The sequence below is a fragment of the Bos indicus genome, chromosome 15 (assembly GCF_029378745.1).
Source record: "Bos indicus isolate NIAB-ARS_2022 breed Sahiwal x Tharparkar chromosome 15, NIAB-ARS_B.indTharparkar_mat_pri_1.0, whole genome shotgun sequence".
In the NCBI taxonomy this organism is placed as follows: domain Eukaryota; kingdom Metazoa; phylum Chordata; class Mammalia; order Artiodactyla; family Bovidae; genus Bos; species Bos indicus.
This window is the reverse complement of record NC_091774.1, coordinates 6,040,567-6,061,788: the sequence shown is the minus strand read 5'-3', so window position 1 is coordinate 6,061,788 and position 21,222 is coordinate 6,040,567. Positions and strand designations below refer to the sequence as shown.

At 38.1% G+C, this 21,222-nt stretch overlaps 1 protein-coding gene across 1 annotated transcript; it reads right to left on the bottom strand.

The window, feature by feature from the left end:
* Nucleotides 1-238: 238 nt before the first annotated feature.
* Nucleotides 239-12,066, bottom strand: MMP13 (matrix metallopeptidase 13). Its single transcript, XM_019974150.2, has 10 exons — nt 11,927-12,066; nt 11,596-11,837; nt 10,410-10,558; nt 10,110-10,235; nt 8,158-8,319; nt 6,629-6,746; nt 5,513-5,646; nt 4,430-4,589; nt 2,515-2,618; nt 239-1,590 (listed from the first exon to the last, which is right to left on the bottom strand). The coding sequence occupies exons 1-10, from the start codon at nt 12,044-12,046 to the stop codon at nt 1,490-1,492; spliced, it is 1,416 nt and encodes a 471-aa protein (XP_019829709.2). The 5' UTR covers nt 12,047-12,066; the 3' UTR covers nt 239-1,489.
* Nucleotides 12,067-21,222: the final 9,156 nt, after the last annotated feature.

The following is a 21,222-nucleotide window of genomic DNA, read 5'->3' as shown; positions in this document are numbered from 1 at the left end:
GTTATATTGATTTTCCGCGTAAACCAAGCTACTCAGCTTCTTTTCTCCACTGAATTTTCCTACTGAGCTATCCTCATTCTATTACTCTTCATATCTTTGATGAATAAATAAATAAATAGTCGCCAAAGCCGTCTCTCCTTCGAATACCCTGGATCAGCCGGGGCTGGACCTCGGCAACATATTTATATAATTATATATAAAATTATACCAAAAGACAAAAATATACCATATACCAATGTCTGTTGAAAATATCTTTTTATTATAAACAACATGAACACTTCCTAATACACTTTGCATATACAGTACACTTTCTTTTCTTTGCCTGAATTTTTATGAATATGATCTCTCAACACAATGGTTCTTCCCTTCAAGGCCATTTATATATTCAACAAGTACCAAGTGAAAGGCACTATCAAAAGTTATGAAGGATTAAAGGGGGAAAAAAGGAGAAAAAAGGAATAATTTTATTCTTCAAGAGGACCATGTTTTCTTTATTTTAGATATCTTTGTTTTTTTTAACATACACATTTCCAATTTGTAAGATGTATTTTAGACTATTTCTTTCAAAAACAGCTTATATATCCAAGGTAAACTGGACAATTAAAACACTTTTAGATAAAACAAAAGTAAAACACTACTTTTAGTTTTAAATAATCAAATGATTTATGAAAAATGATGCTATGGACTTAGATCATTTTGTTAACAATTTTAGTTTACTCTGATGTTTTTGAAAGACCTGAAATATTTTAATACCTGAAATATTTTAATACTTTGTCTTCTATAAATATGAAAAGGAATAACTGTCTTCTTTGAGAGCAGTCTTTGAGTCACTGTCAAAAGTGAAAATTAAGCAGAATCCGAAGGCCACATCTTCTGTCCTCACCGCTAGTCTCTGTCTCCTAACATTAGTGACTGTGGTGTTTTCTTAGTGTCTGTATGAAGAGGGGCACGTAGATCCAAATATTTTTAGTGCAAAATCCAAATATTTCTTTGGAAAGTTGTCTCAAATGTATTTACTGCAGACATTTCCCTTTGGTTTATTTTTGTGTACAGATGTCATATGCTACCCCCAAATTTCATTTTCATGCTATTTGATAACATTTAGTAAAGATAAATCATTAATTGGATAAATATATTTGCTTTTATGTCTTTTCAAAGTTTTCTTATAAATAATATGTTAAGTAACTCTCTTTGACACACCATATGCCTCATTTTTGATGGGAATGTTGTCAACTACTGCCTCTACATAGCACACAAGAATTAGGTGATTCATCGAGATAATGAATTTCATGACTTTAAAATACAATGTGGTTCCAGCCACGCATAGTTGTATAGATACTAAATAGTCAAAGATAACTTACTGAAGCTCGTTCACAGAACTAAGCTTTCCCCGATATCTCTCCTTCTCCCATAACTCACCCCCCAAATGTCTGGAAGTGTTATCTCAAATGCTTTCCAGGATTTAAATAACAATATTTTAAAAACACTTTTAACACCACAATAAGGAATTTGTTGTCATGACTCGAACAATACGGTTACTCCAGATGCTGTATTCAAACTGTATGGGTCCATTGAAAAAATAGATATAACCTATAAGAAAAAGACCAAAAAGATTTCAAAGTTTGAAAATAAAGTCTTACTCTAGCTACCATTAAAATCTCAATCTGTTAGATTCACTTTTTTAAACATTTCAATGCCTGCATTATAAACACAACTAATGCTTTACCTTATTGCTTATAATTTAAAGAAGGGGAAATGTATAAAGGTTTCTAGCTCTCCTAAAATGTCACCTCAAATTAATTGCTGTGTTGGCATGAGTTCCAGTTTTGAGGTTTGAATTTTTTTTTTTCCTTTGGCCATGCCCAGCTATGAAAGTACAGTCTAGACCTCTGGGGAATGACCCCAAATGCTTGAGTTATTAATATTGGTTATTTGTTGCAAATTAGAGATAATGTCCTTTTCCATAATTAAAGCAAAAAACATTTTATATTTATGATGTTATTTGTCTTCACATATAAAATACTCCCCATTCATCCCTGATTTTAATTATAGTAATACTTTTTGCATCTTGTGTGTTGTGCTTAGTCTCTCAGTCGTGTCCGACTCTTTGCGACCCCATTGACTGTAGCCAGCCAGGCACTTTGGTCCACGGGGATTCTCCAGGCAAGAATACTGGAGTGGGTTGCCATACCCTCCTCCAGGGGATCTTCCCAACCCAGGGATTGAACCCAGGTCTCCTGCATTGCAGGCAGATCCTTTACCATCTGGGCCACCAGGGAAGCCCTCAATATCTTTAAATTTAATGCCGTGTTTAAGATTTGGCATCTTTTATTCATAGAACTAGCAGTCATTAAGTTAAGCTCTTATTTATTGTAAGCATATTAATTTTTGCTTGCTGACTGTGTAAGTAGTCACAATAAGTAATGCCTTAATTATGCAAGGTTTTCATTAGTGAATCTAAGTTCTAACTGAGGGGCTACAGAAGCTCTCCACTAAGATCAGTGAAATAGTTACCATTTTTCTGGTAGACAGCATCTACTTTATCACCAATTCCTGGGAAGACCTCTTCAATGAGTCTCGGGTAGTCTTTATCCATCACATGGTTAGTGTCATCATAGCTATATAATAAGAAAAAGAAACTCTTAAGTGGGTTGTAGGTAAATTACTTTAGAAATAATACAGTGGATATAATGGCAACTTTCAAAATTGACAAAGTTCCCAATTTTTAAGTCCATTTAAAACACCTGGTAGTTTTTTTAAATTAAGAATTATAATACTAAGTATATAGTAGATACCTGGTGACTACTTTGACTTGCCTAAAGGCCGTGTTTATAAAGATGGTTATAAACTCATTTCCACTTCAAAATTTGTACATCTATTATAAAACTATGTTATTAGGAAAGCATTTTTAGAGCCAAATACATATGTTTCTGGATTGAACAATTGTCTATTGATCTCTCACTATGTGTAAGACAACTTGCTAAGGGCAGTCGTGGATACTAAACTATTTAAGGCTCAGTTTCTGCACAAGGAAGTTACAGAGGCAAATGGTAGTAATAAAGCGAGGGTGGGGAGCATAGATTTCTCCTCCCATAACTATACATTCCACACTCCTCTTCCCCAGCACAAACTCACACTCTAGCCAACCAAACACATTCTGAAATCAGCCTAGGAGAACAACCTCCCATGATGCACTCTTCCTACTGTTACTGATGAGAGTTTTTTATATTCTTGAGGTACAGTCCAATAAGTAAAAGCTAAGAATCATTGCACCATCAAGAAGGCTAAGACATATACAGATGGCATTGTAACACTAGGCAATAGGGGCTAAACATCATGAGAGAATATACAGGAGATGTCACAGGAATTACATGAGAAGGGAGATAGCCTTTGAATGGGATGATCAAGAAAGACTGTGCATAAAATGGTATTTCAAATTAACTTTAAACATCGGATAGAATGTCAAGAGGATAAATGTAGGGAAAGACCTCTGGCAAAGAAAATTGTATAAGGGAAGGTTATGCAGAGATAAAAGCACAAAGCTTTTGAGATATGGTAAGCAGTCCACCTTGACCAAACCACAGACCTCATATAGGATAAAGGGACAGAAATACTAGACCAGGTAGAACCTAGATAGTAATGTGTAATAGTATTGTATTTAATTGAATTGCATTTAAAGTTGTGAGTGTCATTATCAGAAATAAGTCAAAAAGTAAAGATAATATGTACAGAAGTGTGTGTGTGTGTACACATGCACACATGAGTGTACGTGTGTAGAGGAAGTAAAGCTACCATTTTAAAAATTCCAAGTTTTGGACACCTATGAGATAATCATCCCTGAATAGACTTGGGCTCACAAACATTGCCAATGTCAATGCCGCCTTAAGCTCTACACATGTTTCCCATAGTCCAGTCCTACTTGGTTTTCACAAGGGTCTGGCTTTACAAAGTATAATAAACCTAGCAGCTTCCTGGCCAACCTCTGCACTGGACCAACAGACTAGAAATTGTGGCCCTTTCGCACTCAGGCTCTCCCTGTACATATTCTTGTGTTCCCTCTGGCCCCAGAAGGTGGAGTTGCATGGAAATTAGGAGAGGATGACAAGAAAGAGAATCCATGAGAAAGATGAAATGAACATGTCAAAATAAGAGAGACAGCGTTGCCATGGCTTAAGTACAACAAATGACTAAGAAAGAAAAGTGTGGCCCAGAGGGGGTGAGAATTATATGTGAATTTTTCTAGAAGGCTTGAGACTTTCAAAAGCCTATCTTAGGGGCTACTTGCAGGAGCTGTCACGGAATATGAATGACTGGTTTAACATTTAAAGTAATGCATGAGATAATAATTTTAAGCAACAGGAGATGCTCGAGGCTCACTTCACCCTCTGACACATGATGGGGCGGGGGATGGTAAACATGGCTGCCATACCTCCAGACTTGGTTTTCTGAAAAGAAGAGCGTCTTCCCTGAATCCTCAAAGTGAAGGGCTGCGCTGATCTTTTTAACGTGTTTTGGAAATCCCAGTTCAGATATTTTTTTTGGGTAATCTTCCAGAATATCATAACCACTAAGTGCCCAAAATTTTCTGCCTAGAATAAGTGAAAGAATCGGTTTATTATTCAAGGGAATCCATTAAAACTCACATATGTAGACCTTTACTTTAGCAAAGAGAAAATCATTTTACACATTTATAAGTAAATTAGTCAATGTTTGTGGTCACCGTGTTTAAGAAACACAAAAGTATGAGCGTTCTTCAAAAATTAAGATCCTAATTTCCTAAATGTAAGCATAGCCAATGGAATATTATAATTAATTTGACCATTAACTCTGAATATTAAGATTGGAGCTGGGTTAAAAACACATTAAGATTTCTACAGAAATAAGCAGCACAGTAGGAAGAGGAAATTAGATTGAAAACTCATGTTTTATACTGGTACAAAAGTTGTCTTCTTCTCTAAAAAGTAACTTTATTATAGCATTAATTATAATAGTCACACAATAGAAACAGCATTAGTAGGATCTATGTAGCTAATACAAATTATGATCACGCAGCTGGAATAGCAATTTGGGAACCTGTGTCAAGGGAACAAGTAAAATATTAAAATGCATACATACTATGAATGGAAATGTTTACTGTATGTTTTACATATGATTAGGGACTAGACAATAAAGTGAGAAAATAAATTGACCTTTCAGAAGGAGGAATTATGAATAATTTTTTTTGAATTGTTAAAAATGTACATTGTTATAACATTTTCTCAGCAAATAATTTTTAAGAGGAAATAAGAGAAACAAAGAGTGGATATGAGTAATAATGCAAACTTTTTACTTGTCAAATTGAGGACATTTGGTTTCAGAAAGGTTTCGGGTGCTTTCTGGCTTCCATTTTGTTATACTTGATTCTTAATTTAGACATATTTTTTACAACGATCATTTTATTAAATCTCTGGTAGTTAAAGTTCATCGCTGCCTGCTCCAGGCATATGCGAAGTTTCGCTGGTGGAAATCTTACCTCTAAAGATGAAGATAAGGTCATGGGAAGGGTGCTCATAGGCGGCATCAATACGGTTGGGAAGTTCTGGCCAAAACGATTTTGTTAAAAACAGCTCTGCTTCAACCTGCTGAGGATGCAGCCGCCAGAAGAATCTGACACCAAAGTAAAACACAGAGTTTGCATCATTTGTTTGAGTGCAGTGTTTCTATCCTGCTAGACACTTGTCTCCACATCAGTACAGATAAGCCAAATACAACCATTCCCTACCACCCGTGGAGGGGCAAGATTTCCACTTCCCTTTAAATGCCAGTTAAACAAGCTGTTTCTGTCTTAACTCTAGCCTAAATACTGAAGTCGAAAAGTCTCATGGAGCCTTTATGAAGGCTCCAGGCCCTTTGTATGTTGGGATCATTTTTGTCAGTTTTGCATATCTTGCAAGTGGCAAGCAAATATGCCAGGCACTGTGTCAGGCTCTGGAAAGAAAACATGACTGACACAAGCTATGCTCCCAAGAGCTCATGACCTGGGGAATCTGATACAAGAGAAAATACTGGAGCAAAATGAAATTGGAGCTATAATAGAAGAAGAAGGAATGCTATTAGATCACAAATGAGAGAATAATACAGATAATTAAACAATGGATTAATGAGTAAGTGAACAAATAAGGATATTAAAACAGTATCAGAATTAAAAATTAGTATTTCGTTTTTCATCACCTATAGATTTAGGCTGTAACATGCTCATATGTTACCAGAACCAAAGCTTTTCCATACCAAAATGAATTCATGTGAAATTATGAGTAACAACTCACTAATATAGTAATTGATTTCAATTATTGTGTTTTGTTAAATAAATAAATTGTATTCCTATATGTATTTGGTTATTTTTATAAGAAAAACTACAACCAAAGATGCAAAGAAAGCTGTACAATGCCAAGATTATCCATTGAAAGGTAAAATGTTTATCCATCAGTTATTTTATTTCATCTGATATATGTAAATAAACTGTCCAAAGGTCTGTTATTTTTACTAACTTCACCTCCTTTGGAATTCTGACAAGATGTTTTGGTAATCTCAGACATGACTTCAGAAATGTTCATCGCATGCAGGTTTCATAAAGTAATACTAAGAGTACCTGTCTTTAAAGATCAGTGTTTCTCCGCGGAGACTGGTTATGGCATCAAGGGATAAGGAAGGGTCACATTTGTCTGGCGTTTTGGGATGTTTAGAGTAGGGGTCTTCATCTCCTGGACCTGCAGTCATGAAATGAGTTAAGGAAGTGACTGAGGATGACCTGCTCCTACCATGGAGAGCAGGAAGGGCTTCATCCAGGGAGGGCAGTGGGTCCTGCCACCTCCTACATAATGCGCCAAAGAACCCGTAATCCCTCCTCCTTCCTCCAGGGCTACCACGGCCTTGCCTGTGGGACTTCCCCTTCTGTTTTCAACTTTTAAAACCCTTGAGAATCATCTAAGCTTCAAATTCAGCTTTCTTGAGGTTGGTGATAGAAACGGGCTGGGGGAGCAAGAGACTTTGGGGAAACTATCCCCATGCTTTGCACAACCTATTCACAGACTGCTCCTGAGAAACACATTGCTCTCACAGACATTTCTGGAGGCACGTCATCTCTGTGGGAGCCCTCCTTTGGGCTCTTTCTCAAGCCTACTTGACCAGCTGCCAACATCAGCTCACCTTGCTTTAGAGTTTATCACTGTGTATCTGCATCTCAGTGAAAAGCCGGCCTTCGACCACTCTGGTATGACTTGTAACGTGTTGGTAACTTTCCAACCAGCTCACGTGAGTGCAAAAGGGTTGCAGGACATAAAATCATTCTAAACTTCTTTTTCACTACCTATGTCCTATTAGTTCTGTCATGAAGTCCTTCAGCCAAGATATAGTAGAAATAGTAAAAACTGCAAAATTCTTGCCTGTGCCTTCACGAGCTATTGGGGTAGATTTCAATCCAGAAGAGAAAATAGCTTGGGGCTGGCCTGACCATTGTCTGAGCTCTGTGTTCTAGAAGTGTTTACACTGATGACTGTACTACTATTTATGGTAGGTATTTTTGCTTGTTTGGGTTGAGGTTTAAGTATTTTGTAAATATTATTGAAAATTTGGAAGGAAAATGAAGAAATTCTTACAATTGTTCACTGTAGATATTGGTTAAAAACTACCATGGGCTACTTGAATGGTTTCTACTGTGGTAAACAGGAGTAGTTGAAAGAATACCCACAATTTATAAAACCTGGTTGAAATCTCACTTTCTCACTGTGAAAGCTACCCCAAAAGCTGTGTTCCTATCTAGTGTGTTTCACCCAGCTGTTATAGACATACTATTTAAACTCTACAGCCTTAGTTTCTTCATTCATCAAATGAAGAATAAAATATTGCCATTTCTTCTGTCAGAGGTATCGTCAGGATATCAAATGTACCTTGCCATGTATAAAATACAAATACAAGGAGTTACATTCTACAAAAACTTTGGGGAATGGAATATTTTCTACTTGAGCAGGTAGATTGATATTTAAAATAAAAATGAGCATGATTCTCCAGGTGTTAATAGCAAAACCAGGACAGTAATATTGGCGATGGTAAATTCATTAATAACTTAGAAAATAAATGTGTATATGTCTTCTGCTGGCAAGCTGATGTATCAGTAGTTACCATAGAGAGACTGAATCCCTTGGACATCATCATCAGGAAGCATAAAGTGGCTTTTGCCAGTGTAGGTGTAGATGGGAAACATGAGTGCTCCTGGGTCCTTGGAGTGGTCCAATCCTAAGGAATGGCCAAACTCATGGGCAGCAACAAGAAACAAGTTGTAGCCTGTAATAAAAGAAAGGAACTGAGAAAATTGGTCCTCCAGTGACCAATTTACAGAATAAACACTCTTTTCTTTGTCTATTTATTATGTCGTCATTTCTCCTTGTCTGTTTGACGCAGTTTTTAAAGTTGATATTCAGTTGCTTAAAGGAAGATTTAAAATGTTGATTTAATCATTATAAATAATTTGGTAATCCTTTGACTATAGCTGCCGACACAGATTATCAACAGATTGATTAGCAATCAATAAGGTTTTACTGTGAAGACACTAGTAATCCTGATTTGCTCTTTGCTTTCTCATGTCAGTGAGCAAAGTAGAGAGTGATGACCTTAAATGGAAACTCATGGGGGAAAAACTTAGGGTGATACATGTCTAGGGTGCTGCTAGAAAATCATCTAAACAGGAGCCAGCAATCAAAGGTATGATGACCAAGCACAGAGAATGCATTAAATGCGGTCTCCAGGAATCTGCTTGAGAACAAATTCCTACCAAATGCTCCTTTCCAGTATATCTCTATACTCTAGAATTTAAAGAAGCAGAAACTCTAGACACGATTGGCCGACTTTCCTCTACTGTCAACGACCACTGTGTCTCCGTGTTTACATTATTTCCTTTAGTCATTCTTCACACAAATTTTTGATTCTTCTGGTATTTTAAATAGGAAAACAATAAAATATGGAAAGAAAAAGACACATGAAAGCTGGAGTTGGTGGTTTCAGTTTTACCTTAAATACCCTTTGCTATCATAGCCTATACATGAAGAAAGAATGTAATCAGCTTAGTGAACTGTGCGGACTGCAGCATGATCATTCATTAAACCCAGAATTTACGCAGGAACCAAAAACTGAGGCTTACTGTGACTACGCCTTAACAATACTAGGTGTTGCTCTTTCTTCCTAAAACCATTCTTATCTGTGATATATTCAGACTTTAAATATGCAAACTCCCACCTTTTCCTCCAAAGACAGATGGCGGCATAGGCATTAAGACATTGATTATTCAATGCCCAGTTTTACTTTTTGGAAAAATAATTCCTTTTTTTAAATGAATAATAAAGACTAGATGTTTTTGAGGACTACCCTCTAACTATCACAATTAAGAGTCCATATAGCTCCAAAATTAAGCCCTAGTTGGAATAATTTGGCTTTTCTACCTAAATTAGCATCCTCAATTCTTTTGAGCCTTTAAGATTCAACTACTGACTGAATTCTCTCAACAGTTTCATTTTGCTTTTGTAAATACATTTTAATCTGGTTTGTCTCAGACTTTCTGAAGTAAGAAACTGTACTGATTTACTAGAGTGGTATTTGTAAAAATCAGTGGAATAGACAAGTCTAATGAAGTAATCATATAACAGAGAATAGAAGTAGGACTGGATTTGTGCCATTAATATTTCTACAAAGGAAAAAAAACTATTTCAATTCACATCCAACTTGTTTATAATCTACATATTTAGCACTAATAGTTTTTAGATTTATATTTGTAATAAACCGTACTTCTTCACATGTCAGAAGTAATCCACAATAATAACACCTTGGTTAACAGAAAGCCTTTTGATCCTATTTCAGAGTTAGCTAGAATCCCTCAAGCCACTAGACTAAGTAGATTTTGCTCATTTTTAATGTTGCATATTGGCTTGTCGAAATGCCATTTGTAGAAACTAAGATTATTATCCTTATTAAACTTTTTTGAAAAATATAATCAAATACCAAATATAATTTACAGCATGCTTCTTAACTTCTTTTTAATGGGATCTGATAATCATGAATTATGTCTTTATAAGAAATATTACCTTTGGAACTACTTGTCCAGGTTTCATCATCATCAAAATGAGCATCTCCTCCATAATTTGGTCCAGGAGGGAAAGCGTGAGCCAACAGACCAGAGGGCCCATCAAATGGGTAGAAGTCACCGTGCTCTGCACACAAAAACAAGAGTTAAGAATTGAGTTTTACCCAGTAGTGCCTAGCCCAGGTGCTTGGTGAATTTTTGTTGAATTCTGTAAAAACTAATGAGTACCTGAAAGAAGGAATAAAAGAATGGAGCCAATAGTAGAATAGAAAAATGTTCAAAAATTATTCTGCATCATTACCTTTAGTTCCAAAAGAGATCATGATATCAGCAGTGCCATTGTGAATTCTGGTAAAATTCAGAGGTGTCACATCAGACCACACCTTGAAGGCTTTTCTGAAGGCCTTTTCCACTTCAGAATGAGTCAGATCAGGTGTATAATTCACAATTCTATTTAACAGAAAAAGCTTGAATCAAATTTTTGGTAAGTGAAAACTCTTTTAGAATATATTTTCTTGGAGTACTGCTTTTCAACTCAAAACGCAATGACTTCTCTAAAAGTTCTGCTAGAGGTCCACTGTTTCAAATAACTTCTTAATTATTATGTCATCAGTTCAGTTCAGTTCATGTCCAACTCTGCAATCCCATGAATCGCAGCATGCCAGGCCTCCCTGTCCATCACCAACTCCCAGAGTTCAGTGAGACTCACGTCCATCGAGTCAGTGATGCCATCCAGCCATCTCATCAAAGAATATAATGCCATGAAGAATTTGATTAGATACTTGAGTATCTCCAAATATTTGACATCTTAAGTTTAAAGTGTTTAGATGTTTACTAAAACTTATATGGCTGCCATGCTAAAAGTTTTGTATTGCTATGGTCTAAACGAATGAAATAGCTCTGTAAAGTTCATAAGAGAGTGAAACTCTCCATTTTTAGCACTCATAATAAATATGATTGTTACATTTTCAAATTTTCTTGAAACTACTCTTTTATTTTGATTTTATATCTGAAAGAAATATATTTAGTTTTGCAAAAAAAATAATGCTGGCTTAATGCAACAATAATATATAATAGATATTATAAGATATTCTCATCAACGGTATTAAAGTGTGTGCTCTGTGCTTAATTGCTAAGTTGGTCTGACTCTTTGCAACCCCAAGACAGTAGCCTGCCAGGCACTTCTATCCATGGAGATTCTTCAAGCAGGAATACTAGAGTGGGTTGCCATGCCCTCCTCCAGAGGATCTTCCCAACCCAAGTATCTAACCCAGGTCCTCTGCACTGCAGGCAGATCCTTTACCATCTAAGCCACCAAGGAAGCCCAAAGTCACTCCTAGACCTACTTAATGTCCAGTTTAAAATCTAAGGCCTACTTAAAACAATGGGACCATACGTGTTCTGTAATCTGTAGCTTGTGCTGAAAATTAGACAGTTGATATTACAGAAAGCAACAAATATTAAAGAAAGAATAGTCTATGATTTACCTGTAGGTTAAGTTCATTTTGGACCACTTGAGAGTTCGAGGAAAAACATTGTATTCACCCACATCAGGGACCCCACATCTTGGTTTTTTCATGATGTCTAAGGTGTTATCATCAAGTCTGCCAGTCACCTCTAAGCCAAAAAATGACTGCATTTCTCTAAGCCTGTCAATCACAGAGCTTGCTGCAGTTTTCTTCAGGATTCCAGCAGGATTCTGAGGATAGTAGTATGATTTCAGGTAGCTCTAAAAAAAGGAGAGCAAAATGACCCTCTTTTAAAGAGAAGGGCATTTATGAGACATATCACATCACTGGAATTGTTAAAATACTCTACCTCTGCAAACTGGAAGTCTTCCTCGGACAAGTCTTCAGAATCTCCATCACTGGGAAGGGGCAGAGACCAACAAGCCGTCCAGCTGAAGAAGAGGAAGCCAGCCAGGACCCTTGGGCGCATCTTGGACGATCCGCCTGGAGGCAGCTGTCTTTTCCCAGACAAGTACCTTTACTTTTATAGACCTACTGTGGTGAGTCATCAGTTATGGACAAGTTTCAACTTCCTAGTCAGTTAAAGGTAAACATGCTTACATTGCGCCTTTTTTTTTCCTCCCGAGAAGTGTGGTTTGTGGTAGAATTTGAGGGAAATCTAATACGAGGGCTTCTCTCCTTTCAGCAGGGTCTCAAAAACCATCTTGCAAAATAACAGCCTCAGCGTATTTATGGCTATTGTGGGAAAAACCAGAGAGTAAAATTTTCACTTCACTTGGCAAAAAAACTTTCCCCTTTGCAGGAGAGCAACTACTTTTTTTTTTTTTCTGATAAGACTATCAAGACAGTACACTTACTTCCATAAAGAGAAACCTAGTCTTGTTTCCAGAATGTTTGTAACCTGGTGAGTTTTAAACTTCATTTTTTCCAGAGCACCTAAGAGGTAAATATTATGTATACCCGAAGGCCACAGAATTGGACCAGAACCAAGCTTAAAGACTCACCACCGGATTGAGTGCTGTGGTTGGAATTTAAAAGCACTGATGTGACCTCTCAACCAACATGGAGCCTTGCACAAATTCCCTACAGGTCTAGGCAGAAATAGAAGAATGTGTTAGAATACAATATAATGGAATACAATATAATGGCTAACATATTGAGGGATTACTGCAGGCTAGACTTAAAAGGTGTTATCTCATCTAATCTTTATGACAGCCTTATGAAGTAGGTACTGTTGGAAGACTTGTTTTTCACTTTACGAATGAATAATCTGAGACACAGAGAAGTCAAATACTCATTTAAGGTGATATGGTTAATAAAACGCTTCTACTTGGCATTTGAATCCCGGCCAGTAGGTTGAAGACAGCATGTATTTAACTGCCACGGAATATGACCTCTACTCTCTCCATTCTCAGATATTTTCTCAAAGCTGCTTGGTTCCCAAAGCTCTGGGAGGGCTCAGGAAAACTAGGACTCTAAAGTGTCTTGATTTTCATTTTCAAGTTTAAACAATAGAAGTACCTTTGATCCAATGACTCGAGAAAGCAGTCCTTTAGGGGCCTCTAGTCTATTATTCAGAGAAGGCAATGGCACTCCAGTACTCTTGCCTGGAAAATCCCATGGACGGAGGAGCCTGGTGGGCTGCAGTCCATGGGGTCGCTAAGAGTCTGACACGACTGAGCAACTTCACTTTCACTTTTCACTTTCATGCATTGGAGAAGGAAATGGCAACCCACTCCAGTGTTCTTGCCTGGAGAATCCCAGGGACGGGGGAGCCTGGTGGGCTGCCATCTGTGGGGTCGCACAGAGTCGGACACGACTGAAGCAATTTAGCAGCAGCAGTCTATTATTCCCTTTAGAACTTCACACATTTAATACTATGAAATCAGAATCCTGTCTTTGATTCCTTGTAGATGTAAATGGATAGAGCAATACGGGCCATGATTTTCAGATAGATCAAATTGTTGAAAACGCAAGTTAATTTAAGTGACTAAGAGTCAGAGAGAAACTTAAGTCAGAAAACACACTAAGACAAACAGAAGGAGCATGAATACAGATTAGGGTGAGAAGGGAAGGGATATCCTTAAAATAAAATGCCATAATCTATATTAGCCAGTACCTCAGAGAAAACCAGAAAAACCTATCAAATGTAGCCAATCACTAGAGGGAAGTTTATTATGCTTTTATCCAAAACAGAGCCAAATAGATCCTCACAATAGATTATTTCCTGAGTTCAAGATTTGATTTAGGCTCAATCAGCAATGCAAAATAATAATTTGTTCTAAGCCTCTTCCCTGTACAACATTTTATTTTTAGAGTAAGTGAAAGTCATCCAAAATTTTGATTCATCTATTAAGCTTACAGGAAATCAGTTCAGTAGAAAGCATTTGTTTTTACCAATACATTTTTATAAAGTCACATTAGATAATAAAAAAGAACTCCTTGAACAAGAAGTTTAAAAACAAGTGATATTTTATTTAATGTTTGAAAGTGGGTGAAAAGAATAAAGTAGGCTAACTGTACTTTAGATCTTCATATTTATCTAGAAGTGGCCCCATTTTAAACTAGAATTTTTAAGTTATTAAATCCGTGAACACTGACTGGGCATCAACAATGCAGCATACGTTACTAGTCACTATGAAGATGAAGGGAAGGATAAGATAACAGCCTCTTTCTTGGGGTGATTACAACATTTTCTCCTCCACAAAGAAACATTTTTAATGAACAATAAAAATCAATGTCACCATTTTTCAACTTTAAAAATTATGCTTACTATCAAACACCTTCAATAGTTTATTAATTTCTTATTTCATTTCATTTATTTGCATTTTTCAGTGCAAAAGATAAAACACAGAAAGAACATGAGAACACGCTGTTGCACATTTCTCAGGGGAATAAATAAAAGTTCCTCAGATTAAAGTAGAAATCAATTCCTTAGGAAAATCATCAAATCTCTTGCCTATAGGCTATCATTCAGAGAGGGATGGTTTCACACAGTGATCAGGATGTGTCACCACATGGAAATGTGTTGGCAAGCTTCTTGTCAACACAAGTCCTTATCTCAGATTAATTGTTAAAATTCATTTTAACAGGCCTTCTGGTGAAGTCGTTTGTGGTTTCAAATGACACCTTTAACACAATGAGGCTGAACTAGTATGTACAAATGGTTCTAACAAGCTGACGAATCACTGGGAAATCTGAAAACCTGTAGAATGAGCAAACAAAACTGCAGAGGAAATTAGATATGTGTAGGTATATGTGTCTACTGCTGATTCAGACATAAGCAATATGGGACTTTTTAAAACATATGTCATCATCAATTTCTAAGTTCAAAACATCACCCAGGAAAGAACCAAAAACATCTATGAATAACCCTTAAGTAAAGCAGAGGGGTGTTCCAGCTTAGAAATAATAGAAACAATGAGCCATTTGAGTTAAAATTATAAAAATTCATAAAGCAAAGAACCTTCAAGTTAAAATATTTTGCTTCAGTTTAGCATGATGTAAATTATTAGTGTTGACATGACACTTAGTAGTATCTTTATTTTTCTGAAAGGTAAATGATTTGATTCTAACTACATGAAGTAATGAGCTGACTCATTAGAAAAGAAACCGATGCTGGTAAAGATTGAAGGCAGGAGAAGGAGACGACAGAGGATGAGATAGTTGGATGGCTTCACCAACGCAGTGAAGCAGGCTCCAGGAGATGGTGAAGAACAGGGAAGCCTGGCATGCTGCAGTCCATGGGGGTCGCAAAAAGCTGGACATGCCTGAGTGACTGAACAACGACACCAACACAAAAATTATCATTTTTATAAACACTCACTGGTGGTTGTTTTGCTCTAGTCTCTGATTTTCTTTCCTTCTGTCTTTTTGTTTGTTCGTTTGGTTGGCCCACAATCCCATGAAATGTGCTCACAAGTGCTCTATAAAAAAAAAGAACTAAACTAGAATTTACATGCTGGGCTGGATGAAGCACAAGCTGGAATCAAGATGGCAGGGAGAAATATCAATAACCTCAGATATGCAGATGACACCACCCTTATGGCAGAAAGTGAAGAAGAACTAAAGAGCTTCTTGATGAAAGTGAAAGAGGAGAGTGAAAAAGTTGGCTTAAAGCTCAACATTCAGAAAACGAAGATCATGGCATCCGGTCCCATCACTCCATGGGAAATAGATGGGGAAACAGTGGACAGTGGCTGACTTTATTTTTCTGGGCTCCAAAATCACTGCAGATGGTGATTGCAGCCATGAAATTAAAAGACGCTTACTCCTTGGAAGAAAAGTTATGACCAACCTAGATAGCATATTCAAAAGCAGAGACATTACTTTGCCAACAAAGGTTCGTCTAGTCAAGGCTATGGTTTTTCCAGTGGTCATGTATGGATGTGAGAGTTGGACTGTGAAGAAGGCTGAGCGCTGAAGAATTGATGCTTTTGAACTGTGGTGTTGGAGAAGACTCTTGAGAGTCCCTTGGATTGCAAGGAGATCCAACCAGTCCATCCTAAAGGAGATCAGTCCTGAATATTCATCAGAAGGACTGATGTTGAAGCTGAAACTCCAATACTTTGGCCACCTGATGTGAAGCGCTAACTCATTTGAAAAGACCCTGATGCTGGGAAAGCTTGAAGGCAGGAGGAGAAGGGGATGACAGAGGATGAGATGGCTGGATGGCATCACTGACTCCATGGATGTGAGTTTGAATAAACTCTGGGAGTTGGTGATGGACAGGGAGGCCTGGCATGCTGCAGTCCATGGGGTTGCAAAGAGTCGGACATGACTGAGAGACTGAACTGAACTGAACTGAACTGAAGCTAGAATTTAAATACTTAATCATACTTACACTCTAGATTAAGGTGTAAGAGTGCCCCATCCAAATTACTTATGCACAATCATGACATAATCCACTATTGTAGATACTGAAGCTTCAAAATAGAAGGTCAGCAATTCAGGAGGTAATTTCCTTTTAACATCTGAACTGCATGATCTTCAGAGGTCTTGCATTCATACTGGGTTGGCCCATGAAAGAAAGAATTAGAATATGTAAGAAAAAGTGAAATTCTTTTCAATTCTTACTTGAGTATGACATCTGAAATTCAAAACACAATTTCCTGGGCTTGTTCCTAATAAATTTTAATTTTTATTGTGTTTTTGTTAAAAAGAGTGGTTCCTGAATGTCCACCTCTGGCAGCTTTAACCAAATACTGTAGGAGAAAACAACCAGGAACAGAACACACATTCTAGCCTCCTCTTGCTCAAATGTCTCTGAAAAGTTTGTTTGGCAATAAATAATAGAGATGGAAACAAGCTAGAGGAATGGGATCTGAGTGGGTTTAACAACGAGCACTTTTAGTATATTTTAAAATCCCTGATATTTAAACAATGAGGCAGAAACTCTATTTTTAAAACACCTTGTTACCTCTATTTCCTAATGGAGAAGTTGTTGCATAACTTTACCTTTTTTTTCCTTCTGGCTGCACCACAGGACATGTGGGATTTCAGTTCCCCGAACAAGGATCAAAACTGTGCCCCTTGCATTGGAGCATGAACTCTTAACCCCGGGACAGCCAGGGAAGTCCCAGGAAGTTGTTACATATTGTAAATGACAAATTTTTTTATTCAAAAGTTAATATACAAAAAAAAAAATACATTGCATAATGACTGGAAAATAGGGAGAAAACGAAAAGAAAAAAATTACTGTAATACCCCAAGATTTTTTAGATAGCCCCATATACATATAGGAGAAGGCAATGGCACCCCACTCCAGTACTCTTGCCTGGAAAATCCCATGGACGGAGGAGCCTGGTGGGCTGCAGTCCATGGGGTCGCGAAGAGTTGGACACGACTGAGCAACTTCACTTTCACTTTTCACTTTCATGCATTGGAGAAGGAAATGGCAACCCACTCCAGTGTTCTTGCCTGGAGAATCCCAGGGACAGGGGAGCGTGGTGGGCTGCCGTCTATGAGGTCGCAAAGAGTTGGACACGACTGAAGTGACTTAGCAGCAGCAGCAGCATATACATATAAATTTTAAGAATATCCTTTAAATTGATTTATTTAGATGACAGTCAATCGTGAAGGTTTTTAAAAACAGTACTTTCTATAATAGAAAACCTGCCAGGTTAGTCATATGTTGCATCTATTTTATTTTCAATTCTAGGAAAGTTACCTTTAATAAATTTGGAGTAGCCAGCTTCCATAGTTTGCTTTTCTTCTTTGAATGTATCATAAAATTGAGAATGAACTCAAAATTGTACAAAATATATCTTAATAACACTATACATGAAAGAGGTTAATATTTAAATTTTTTTGTATGTTCTAGTTAGTTAATTTCAGAAGATTAAAGACAGGAATTCAGTGCAACCATGAATGACCAACAAAGGCTTCCGCCTCAGCCTGCCTGCTAGATGATTTCATCCCTTCAGTCCCCGTCTGCAGTGAAAAAGGTGGTCATCTCAGTGTTACGTTCATAGGCAGCGGCATCAGCCTCTTGGGTTTCTCCTGGGAATCCAAGCTCACTAATTCCCTTGGAATTATTCATATAGCATGACGTGAAGGCCCTAAGGCTTTTTCCTGTTAATAATGAATCAAAGAAAGACCTTATTTTTGGTTGGAAATTTATGACCAAGTAGGGACACATCTAAGGCAAAGAACATAATAAATTGGCTAAATATAAGCTAAATTACAAAGAAATCCTCCAAAGTTATGGACTACAAGATATGTGTTTCTTTTACCTCTCCAATGATCCGGTCCTGTACTAAGTCTGTGGGGCTCATGCAGAGATAGATAGCACAGAGTTTGGAGTCAGCTCACTGCTGTTGTTTAGTCCCATCCAGCTCATTTGCAACCCCATGGACTGTGGTCCACCAGCGTCCTCTGTGCATGGGATTTCCCAGGCAGGAATACTGGAGTGGTTTGCCATTTCTTCTCTGGGGAATCTTCCCAACCCAGGGATCAAACCTGCATCTCCTGCACTTCAGGTGGGTTCTTTTACCACTGAGCCACTTGGGAAGCCTCTTGGAATCAGCTACACCAGCCGAAATCACATCTCTGTCATTTATTAGCTCCCTAATCTTAGTGATACAACAGTGAAGAAAACACATCAAAATCCTGGTCCTTGAGAGAAAAGGAGAAAAATAGAGCACGATAGGGAGTAGAGGGCTCAGGGAGGACTGCTGTAATTTATACACACAGCAGGGAAGGGCTTAGTGAGAAAGTGACATTTGAGTGAGGACCGGAGGGAGGGGAAGGCGTGAGCTATGAAACTGTCTGGAGGAAGAACACTGTTGGCTGAGAGAACAGCAAAGGAGGCACCCCGAGGTACCAGTGTGCTGGTGGATTTGAGGAAAGCTGCAAGGAGGCCAGCGCTCTGCAGGGAGCAGAGTGAGGAGAAAAGTTACTTAATTTTTAACTATGCAAATGGGATTATCACAGTACTTGTGTTATAGTTTATATGGGGACTATATGTGCCTGGCACATAGGAAGTGCCTGATACATATCATTGATTCACAGTAACCAATCTACGGTTCAGGAAGATCCCCTGGAATAGGAAATGACAATCCACACCAGTATTCTTGCCTGGAAAATTCCATGGACAGGGGAGCCTGGTGGGCTACAGTCCATGGGGTCGCAAAAAGCCAGATGCCACTGTGCAACTGAGCACAGCACAACTAACCTACACAGCACTCAGCAAAACCATTGTGCCAGGCACTCTTGTGCCAGGCACACAGGATAGTGCATAACGATATGGACATGAACCCTTAGATATTAGGAGGAGGAGAAAGTAGGCGTTGCAAGAAAAAAGAGGCAATTCTGGCTAGTTAGAGACATTATTATGAATATAAAATGAAGTGATGATATAGAATGACCAGAGACAGGGCTCAGGTGGTAGACAATTTCTCTTGAATGTCAAGGAAGATCTGTCAAATGAGATACATTTAAAACTGAGACCAGTGGGATACATGTGAGTGAAGTGAGTCAGAAAGAGAAAGATGAATACCATATTCTAACACATACATACGGAATCTAGAAAAATGGTACTGAAGAATTTATTTAAAAATAAATAATAGAGAAATAGAGAATAGACTTATGGACATGGGGAGAGGGGAGGAGAGGGTGAGATGCATGGAAAGAGTAACATGGAAACTTACATTCCCATATGTAAAATAGATAGCCAATGGGAATTTGCTTTATGGCTCAGGAAACTCAAACAGGGGCTCTGTATCAACCTAGAGGGGTGGGATGGGAGGGAGATGGGAGAGAGTTTCTAAAGGGAGAGGATATGTGTATACCTATGGCTGATTCATGTTGAGGTTTGACAGAAAATAACAAAATTCTGTAAAGCAACTATCCTTCAATAAAAAATAAATTAATAATAATAAAAATCTGAGACCAGATGACAAGAGAGGTTTAGCCATGCAAACATCTAGGAGCAGAGAGTTAGTCTAGTCAAAAAGAACCACAGCACAGAGGCACTAGGGGTGCAAGCAGGCTTCTGTCCAGGGAACAGGAAGAATTCTGTGCCGGAATATAAGTGAGCAGAGTGGTGGGAAAAGCTGAACTAGGGGATTTGCAGACTGTCAGCTTGGAGGGTTTCCCAGGCTATTCCATGGGTACTAGGTTCAAATTTGAATATTTTGTTCTTAGAGGTAAATTTTTCCCCTCGAACTGTGTCATGGCATCAAATATGAAGCCTAGATCACATTTCTCTGGGGTTTGCCCATTGAATGATCTCTTTCTTGGACCTAAAAGTTAGAAAATAATGACCCAACATGAGCCATTGATTTGCTTCACACTGTCTCCAGATTCTTTTCAAAAGCAAAATAGCCATTACATTCTAGTTTTGTGTCTGGATTAAAATGATATAGGAAGACATCTTCAGATTGTATATTTTGGCTTATTCCTAATTCTTACTCTCAAGTACTGACCTATGGTTTCCTGTGTAAGGGGGTTACTTGTTAGCTTTAAGGTGAAATTAATGTTCTTAACTTCCTGTCCTCAACTCTTCTTCTGCTATTAATAGCTATCAATAGCTTTTCCTGGGCCTTCTTGCCAAATGACTTCCAGGTAGGTTCAGCCAAAGGGAGGGACTGGAGAGCAGGAGAAAAGCCAGGATTTCTTACCCTGTTCTCTCTTCCTCAGGAGGTGTGGTGGCTCTCTCCAGTTATCTGCAGACAGTCCCTTTCTCTGTGGTCTAACTCCCACCAGGCAGCTCACCATGGATTCTAATTCCCCATCACTCAGGCTTCTGGACTGCTTATTTTATCTGTTTCCTGTGTCCCTCTAGCCCCAGGGGCTGGTAGAGGTTTTCAGTGTTGCTAATTTGTGGGTTAGCAACCCATATACAAGGCTGCACTTGCTGGAATAGCCGTGGACAGACACCCCATGTCCAAGGTAGGAGAAACCCAAGTAAGACAGTAGGCACTTGAGAGAGGGCAGAGACTGAAACCACAATAATAGAAAACTAGCCAATCTGATCACATGGAGCACAGCCTTGTCTAACTCAATGAAACTATTAGCCATGCCGTGCAGGGCCACCCAAGATGGACAGGTCATGGTGGAGAGGTCTGATAGAATGTGGTCCACTGGAGAAGAGAATGGCAAACCACTTCAGTATTCTTGCCTTGAGAACTCCATGAACAGTAT

Excerpts from the sequence above, each read along its gene's own strand:
- MMP13 (XM_019974150.2), bottom strand. The coding sequence starts at position 12,046 with ATGCGCCCAAGGGTCCTGGCTGGCTTCCTCTTCTTCAGCTGGACGGCT. Across the intron at positions 11,838-11,926 it reads AAGACTTCCAGTTTGCAGAG|AGCTACCTGAAATCATACTA; the intron begins GTAGAGTATTTT and ends TCCTTTTTTTAG. Across the intron at positions 10,236-10,409 it reads GATCTCTTTTGGAACTAAAG|AGCACGGTGACTTCTACCCA; the intron begins GTAATGATGCAG and ends TTTTGTGTGCAG.